The sequence below is a fragment of the Euphorbia lathyris genome, chromosome 6 (assembly GCF_963576675.1).
Source record: "Euphorbia lathyris chromosome 6, ddEupLath1.1, whole genome shotgun sequence".
NCBI lineage: Eukaryota > Viridiplantae > Streptophyta > Magnoliopsida > Malpighiales > Euphorbiaceae > Euphorbia > Euphorbia lathyris.
Genome location: NC_088915.1, coordinates 69,806,184 through 69,814,369, shown reverse-complemented (window position 1 = coordinate 69,814,369; position 8,186 = coordinate 69,806,184). Strand labels below are relative to the sequence as shown.

Genomic DNA, 8,186 nt, shown 5'->3' with positions numbered 1-8,186 from the left:
TGGTCCTAGACTCCTAGTTCGCAATATACAGTACAATAATATTAGATTACTGTTTTTTACCATATATTACTGTTCATGAATGATTATTAAATACTTAATATTTCTCCAAAAAATTAATATTAAATTACCGAAAGTACAATAATTTTGAAATCTACAATACAATAATTTAGTGTTTATTATTGTTCAAATGCACTCCCATAATAAAATAAACAAAATAAAATTATAAGCTTAAAATTCAAAATATATATCAAGCATCTTTATAAATATTCACAGTCCTAACTAATTTCGACCAGTTCGATTAATTCGGTTTATTATATTATAAAAATAGAACCGACTGATATTATCTATATATATATTTCAATATTTAAAACTGAAACGGAACCTAATACACTAAAATCCAAAATTCATCGGTTCGGTTTTTATTTCAGTCAGGTTTGGTTTTTAAACACCCCTATAGGTCAACATAAATAATAAAGAATATTTTAGTCTTTTGAATTAATTAATGGTATAGTTATCTTTTGTTTTGATATATAAAGAATCTTACGTTTTTATTTTAAATAAAAGATTGGGACGAGGTCGAACGCAGAAGCCAGACATTCCAACTAGGTTGGCACCCCGAGCTGCTGCAATAACCAACCCGATATATTAATAAAACACAAATGGTACAAAGAGAAGTTCAGGAAAAATGAACATATGGAACATTACAAAGGTCATCAAAAATAAAAGGAGTGCAAAAAGATGGGGCCGATAGCCACGAAATCAACTGTGTGGAGGATATACCAAAGCGAGCCAGAGAGTCCGCAGCCGATTGCCTTCCCAAAAAGATGTGAAACCATGTTGTCCAGAGTGGAACAAAGTAATAAACAATGTAACCACTCCTGACGGATCATCCATGGTACTTGAGTTGAACGATTACAAAGCAAATGGACTATAAAGGTTCAATCAGATTCGATCCAGAGATTATGTCAATTATTTTTCCAAGCAATTTCAACCGTAAAGATAACCGCACGAAGTGCTTTCAAATTAAGAATGAGCACAAAAATTACGAGTGATTTCAATTTAAAAAATATTGAAATATTCGCTAGCCACATGAAAATTTAAACCAAATTTAAACCATTTTTAACAGAAAAAAGTTTGGAGGCTTTTTTCAATATGGGTAGTTAAATTTTAAAATTTCCAATAAAAATTTTAAAATGTAATTAAGTGATTATAAAAAAATTACTGAAAAAATTGGTCAAAAGAAATTACAAAAACAAAAAAAAAATTGAAAACAATGTCTTCAAATTAAAAAGTACCTTGATACTTCTTCCAAAAAAAATACGTGACACTTTTTAGCGATATAAAAATTTATATCCGTCTTTAACTTTTAAAAAATATTGACGCTTAATTCTAAATGTGACGTTAAATTTCTAAAAATGTCAACCTAAAAATTAAAAGCATAATTAAATTATTATAAAAGGAGACACAAATTAAAAACTTGGTTGAATTTTAAATACGCAAAAAATAATTTTTTTTCAAATAAAAAATATAGAGACAATTTTTCACGATGCAAACTCTAAATTGTCTTTAATTTTTTAAAAAATGTCAATGCTTTCTTTGAAAGCGTGGTTACTTATTTTAAAATGCCAACGTATGATAAAAAAGTGTCGTTAAGTGACAATAGAGATCGACACAAATATTAAAGTGGGGCTAAATTTTAAAATATAGAGATATATATCGTCGCTAAAATAGTGTTGTAATAGACCATTTTTTTGTGGTGTATTGGAGGGTTAACATAGGGGTGTTCAACAGTTGATTCAGTCTGAAAACCGAACCTAACCGAAAAATATTAACAAACTGAACATGATAGTTTAGCTCAGTTTGATACATCATTTATTTAAATAAATTATTAATTATTTATTAGTTTATATTCTATTATTAAAATATATATTAAAATTCATGGTCATAAACTAAAAAAGATTCATGGTCCTACACTCTTTTTCCGCAATGTACATTATTATTTTTTACTGTTCACGAATGATTAATATTAGATTATTTAAAGTACAATAATTTCGCAATCAAGAATACATTAATTCAATGTTTATTACTATGGGTGAGTACACTTCAGTACAATTAAGGGATTTGAAATCTCCAGAATTGTATCTAATTAGTACAGAAATGCTCACTTGTGTCGCACCTCTTGTGTCGCGCTTGAAGTAAAGCGACACAACAGAGTAACTAGTGTCGCGCGTTTTGTAAACGCGACACAACTAAGTATTCTGTGTCATCACTTGTGTCATGCTTTAAGAGCGTGCGTCACAAACGAGTTACTTCTTGTATCGCATGTCTTATAGTGTGACACAAGAGCAAGCTTGTGACGCGCCTTTAACAAAGCGACACAAGGAGTGTGTTATTTTTGTATCGCTCATTTTTAAAAGTGCGACACAACTAATACGAAGTACTATTTGAATATAAATATTTTTTCTTCATATTTCTTAAAATACTAAAGAATTAAAAAAAAAGGATGAAAATTACCTTAAAAAAAGATGAAAATCAAATAGTAGTACATACATATAAACTTAACAACTTATCCCATATAAATTAATTAAAAATAAAAAACAATTTAATTAATTATAATAATATATTAAAAAATAATGCTATAACTATTATTAATTAATATAAAACTATTAATTAATAATTAATATAATATTAATATTAATCATAATCATAATTTTTTAAATATAAAAAAATAAATTTTAAAAAAATATTGATAGATTAGCAAATTGTTACCAATTTATACAATTTATTAAAATGATATGAAACTAAAAAAAATGGTAAACTCATGAAACATATTTTTTCTGTCTAAAAAACTTAATAAAAAAAGGAAAACGTTTTATTTTTACTGCCCCACCTCAAAGCCAGAAAAAAATTGAACCCTAAAAATCAGACCTAAAAATCACGATTTCTTTCTCTGTTTCTTCTTCCCCATCGACTGCGGCCCCCCTCCTTTCATCCCTATACGACCGGCCGCCTGATATTTCTTCCGCCCTGCCAAGGCTTGTGCCACCTCAAAACCTCCGATCAGACAACTTCAACGCCTCCTACTGCATAGCTTCACAGGTTTGTGGAAATTTCTCTTCTGTTAATGATTTCTGTTCTTGTTTATGGTTTATGTTCTTCTGTTAATGATTTCTGTTCTTCTGTTAACGATTTCTGTTAATGGTTTCTGTTCATCTGTTAATGGTTTCTGTTCTTTTACTTGTAAAAATTCCACTGTTAGCCCTGTTACTCTCGAATCCATGTTCCCGAATTCTAAATGTATAACTGTGTGTAACCAAGCAAGCCTCGGGATAAGGTTCAACCCCTGCATCATAACATCCAATTCACGTTTAGACAACATGTTCTTGTTTGTAATATGTTCAAATCATCATTCCTGATAATCTAAATCAAGTTCAAAAACTAAGTTTACATAAAATGATGTTGTACCATGGAGAAGTAGTAAATGAAGTAGTAACTAAGTAAGTTCAAAAACTAAATCGTTCCTTAGCCAAAGATTTTTGGAGTTCATTTGAAGCAAACCTCAATCCTTAACAAAGTCCCAATACAATTGGTAAACAGTAGCAGCACTTGACATAACCACAACAGCACATAGCCATCCAACACTTTGACTCTTCTCTTTTTCATAGGCTACTTTTGCTCCTGCTGCTAACATTGCTGATACAATTTGACTCTTCACTGGGTTTCAATTGATTCTTGAAAAAGAGAGACGTAAATTAGATGGAATTAGCCAAGTAAATTCTTAGTTACCAATTAAAAAAACAGAGTAACTTTGGCTAATGAGTCAGCCAATTATGTTGTTTCAAAGCAACTAACTGCAATGAGTAATATGTTGAGGTATATATTATTTTTATTAAAAGTGCAACAGACTTGATGTTGAGGTATCGTTAGAGATGAGTAAGTATTTAGATGAAGGGAAGAGAGAAGAAGAATACATAAATTGTTGGCAGGTTCCCTTTGTATAATATATTATAATATAATGTTCCCAAGTTTAGTAATGACATGTTCTTACTGAGGTTCCATACTTTTGAGATATTTCTTCACTAGCCAAATCTAAGGAGGCTTAAGATTTTGAACATTAACATTAATACTATATTACGTATTTTCCGTTTTGGTCATAAATTAGGGGTTTTTTCTGTACAAACTATGATTCTTAAATCTTAAACCTCACAGTTAACATGGTTATCACTTTAACCAACCCTTTATTAATATTAAGATAACAATATTATTCTTTGAGTCTCATGGTTTTAAAACGCGTCTATATATATCGGCAACAAACCTCACCGATGTATACTTTTGCTATCCCTTGGGGCTAAGTATTCTATAATATTGGGAAATAATTTGATATATGAGGTACCTGACAAATACAAGAACCTGAAACTGTATATAGTTAGTTAGGTAAGTACTGAGATAGAGGTTAGTATGAGCTTCTCAAAGACTGCATTTGAGTTAAAATTAGCCATTCTTTCCCTCCCATTCTTGAACATTACCATCTTTCTTTTTGTGTTTTCAGTATACATATGGTTGATTAATTTCTGGCATTACGCCTATTGGCTTATGCATTGATCATTTCCCATTTCTATTTGTTTTTCTTATTTTATGGTAGTCTTTTGGATTAAGTAAGGTTACAAAAATCAGAACTTGAAGAATTAATTCTCACGGGTTCTCATTTCTTCCCTGACGTTTGCATCTGATATGAGCATTATGTAATCTTCCTTGTGCTGAGATTTATGAGAAATGGAATCAAATGAACAAAGTTTAGGTGTATCTCCATAGTTTCTTCCTGTCTGTTTTAGCCAATTAATAGTTAAATCACTGATCCTGTGTTGTATATATATATATATATATATATATTACGATAATGATTTGGCTCTTCAACTGGACTCACAAGATCAATTTGCCTCAAATTTAACTCTGGATGTCAATTTGGTCCTACAACTTGGCATTTTTGGTTAAATATATTCAAACTGACATGTGCAAGTATGAGTTGTGGCTTGTTAACTTGTGTCAGTTTTTATGCTGACTCATGTCACTTAGGATTTATTTGACCAAAAATACCAAGTTGAAAGGCCAAATTGGTACCCAAAGTTCATGTTGGGGAAAATTAAGTTGTTATATTTTGAATATGTATTTATTTATACAATATGGTACTTGTAGTTTTATTGGGTATGTTTTATAATATCGTGTAGAATCAAGTAAATTTTGATTATAAAATTTTATGCTAGATGCTGGAAAATTTTGTAAATTTTTTTTTTTAAAAATCAATATTTTGTGTCGCGCGTGGTGAAAGAGCGATACAAAGTGTACCAGATTAACCGGGTAGCTTGTGTCGCGCATCCTTGGAGCGCGTCACAAGAATTATCATATGTTGTGTCGCGCACTCTAGAAGCGCGTCACAAGAGTTATCGCTCTATTGTATCGCGCGTGTGACAAACGACACAACAGATGAGTAGAGCGATGCAAAGTTCTTGTGTCGCACCCCTGTTGTGTCGGACAAAAGTGCGACACAACAACCTGAAAAAGTGTGACACAAGTAAGCATTTCTGTACTAGTATAATAAAGTCAATTATATATTTTGGTTCGGTCCTAAAAAAAATTTAACGGTTCAATCCGGTTCTGGATCTTTTTTTCGGATATTGGGTTCGGTTTTAGAATCTCCAACATATTTAATTCAACTTTACAATTCGGTTCGGTCCTATAGAAAAAGTCAACGGTTCTATCCAATTCTGGATCTTTTTTTTTCAAGTATACGGTTTGGTTTAAGAATCTCTGAGCACGCTCAGCCTTATCCATTACTGTCCAAATGCACTCCCAAAAAAAAAATTATAACCTTAAAATTCAAAATATATCAAACATATTTATAAACATCCACGATCCTAGCTTATTTCGGTCAATTCGGTTATTTTATTATAAAAACAGAACCGATTGATATTGTCGATATATTTCAATATTTAAGACCGAAACCAAACCTAATACACTGAAAACCCGAAATTCATCGGTTGGGTCAGTTATTTCAATCAGGTTCGGTTTTTGAACACCTCTAGGTTAACATAAATATTAAAGGGTATTTTAGTCTTTCTAATTAATTAAGGGTATTGTTGTCTTTTGTATTTATATAATAGAGTTTTTATTTTGGTTCATTGTATTTTCCAAGAGGCATGTTGTTTCATCCAGGATTCATCTGTATTTATTAAGAGTAGATTTTATTTCTCAAAGAGTTATATGTATTTCTTGAGTGTAATCTTTATTTTGGTTCATTGTATTGTCCAAGAGTCATGTTTCTAATCTATTATATAAATGTCTATCAATACAATTCCAACCATTATACTCTTTCTATGTACCTCTGAAAATTTATTTATTTTTTATCCAACACTTCACCCTCTTTCCCTTCTACTTACTGTAATTTGAGCTTCTTCATTTTAACTCCATCTTCTTCGTTTGAATGAGAATCTTTAATCTTCCTTTTTCTCTTAAAAAGAAATCTGAATCTAGCTTTGATTGTTCAAGAAATGTAAAGAAATCTGAACATAAATTCTTATCAGGTTTGTTTGGTGATCATCATTTGGAACTGATTTCATATGTATAATTTGATTCATATGATAATTTTAAGTTAGTTTTTTTTTTTTTTGCAGGACAAAGGATGGTCAAGAAACCAGGAAAAAATTCTTGTCCAGATATGAGTGCTTCAATGGATTTTCCTGAAACTCATAACAATTATTGCATAATGTCGCCGGCGAAAACTTTATTCTCATACTCAGACAAATTAGGACTGCACGTAAGTTGTGCTGCCCCCTTGATGATATTGACTATTAACCTCTTTCTCTATTCAAAATTTGAACTATTGAATAGTTTTAAGCTTTCACACCCTTCTTTTAGTGATGTTTCGGTAAAAAAAAGGATGAATATTTCTTGGAAATAAGAAGGCCGTGTAGTGTTAATTAATGGGACTGAGATTAATTCGAAGGGAAAGGAGGAGCTGGTGAGGCACTTCCAGAGCTCAGTGTTTGAGTGTGAATCAGATTATCATGTGTTTGGTGAGGAACTTCTACTGATTAACAGATCAGTTTTTGTATTGGTTTATTTACAGTGCTGTTAAGTTGCAGAATTAGTGACTAATGATTTTAAATTGCATCAGTTATAAGCACAAGATTTACTGATTTTTTCTCAGTGGAGGCATGTTGTGAACAAGAGACAGAGGAGAGACTCCTAATAAGATTAAGCAACCCGGATTGTATTTTAAGGTATTGCAGCAAATATCTACATTATAGCAGAGGCGTCCAAGGCCATGCCTTCTGAGGGGCAGTTTTAACAACTATGGTGCTTTAATGTTATGGTTCACTGATGCTTGATTTCTGTGTCTCGTTTATATTATTATTATTATGTTCTTCTAATATTGTTTTTTTTTTGCGATAATAGGTGCGTTGGATGGGTTACGGTCCAAGTGAGGACGCACAAATTGAAAAGTGTTTCTTCTTCTTAGGGCAATGCTGATTTTATATGCAGAGGGCCTCCATGCCAGGGAATCAGCGGTTTCAATCGTTTTAGAAATGCAAAAGCTCCATTGGATGATCCTAAGAACTAACAAATGGTTGTGTTCATGGATATTGTTGAATATTTAAAGCCAAAATATGTCCTTATGGAAAATGTAGTTATGCCCTTGGTCGTTATGCAAATGATGAGAATCAAGATGAGCGAAAGTATGGAACAACGGCTAAAACAAAGTTCCAAAAATCGGAGACTGTTGAGGTTCTCAATTCACCATCAAGAAAAATCAAGTTATCTAGATATAGTCGGTTGCTAGTATAATTATAGAGTACTGTTTAATCTTTCTATTTTGAAAAACATATTATAAGGTCCATAACCTTTGTCATAATATGTTTTTCAAAGTAGAAAGATCACCAATTGGGTATGTAATTTTGAGTTTGAAAACTTATTTACTTCTTCTTCTGTGTTCCTTTCTCTATTAATTCAATGCGCAAAGCTTCTGCTTTCTCGAGCAAAACTTTACCGCAATACCCAACAACAATAATATCTGGAATTCCAACATCCTAAGTGCCTCTTATATTCACTTTTCTCCAGACCCATCATTCTTATCCAGCTTTTCTTTGGATTTCTTCAGGGCGTGGTTTGCTTTATCAGAAAGACCAGCT

General features: G+C 31.5%; 1 protein-coding gene across 5 annotated transcripts; it reads left to right on the top strand.

The window, feature by feature from the left end:
- The first annotated feature begins 2,913 nt into the window (after positions 1-2,913).
- Positions 2,914-8,104, top strand: LOC136233407 (uncharacterized). Of its 5 annotated transcripts, none has more exons than XR_010690830.1 (5): positions 2,914-3,099; positions 6,669-6,811; positions 6,913-7,070; positions 7,172-7,277; positions 7,453-8,104. XR_010690830.1 is itself a non-coding variant. In XM_066023051.1 (5 exons), the coding sequence occupies exons 2-5, from the start codon at positions 6,677-6,679 to the stop codon at positions 7,514-7,516; spliced, it is 375 nt and encodes a 124-aa protein (XP_065879123.1). In that variant the 5' UTR covers positions 2,914-3,099; positions 6,669-6,676; the 3' UTR covers positions 7,517-8,104. The 5 variants fall into 5 exon arrangements, 3 of the variants coding, with proteins under 3 accessions (XP_065879123.1, XP_065879122.1, XP_065879121.1); XM_066023051.1 differs by having other exon boundaries at positions 7,001-7,070; XM_066023050.1 differs by lacking the exon at positions 2,914-3,099 and adding an exon at positions 6,398-6,578 and having other exon boundaries at positions 7,001-7,070; positions 7,205-7,277.
- Positions 8,105-8,186: the final 82 nt, after the last annotated feature.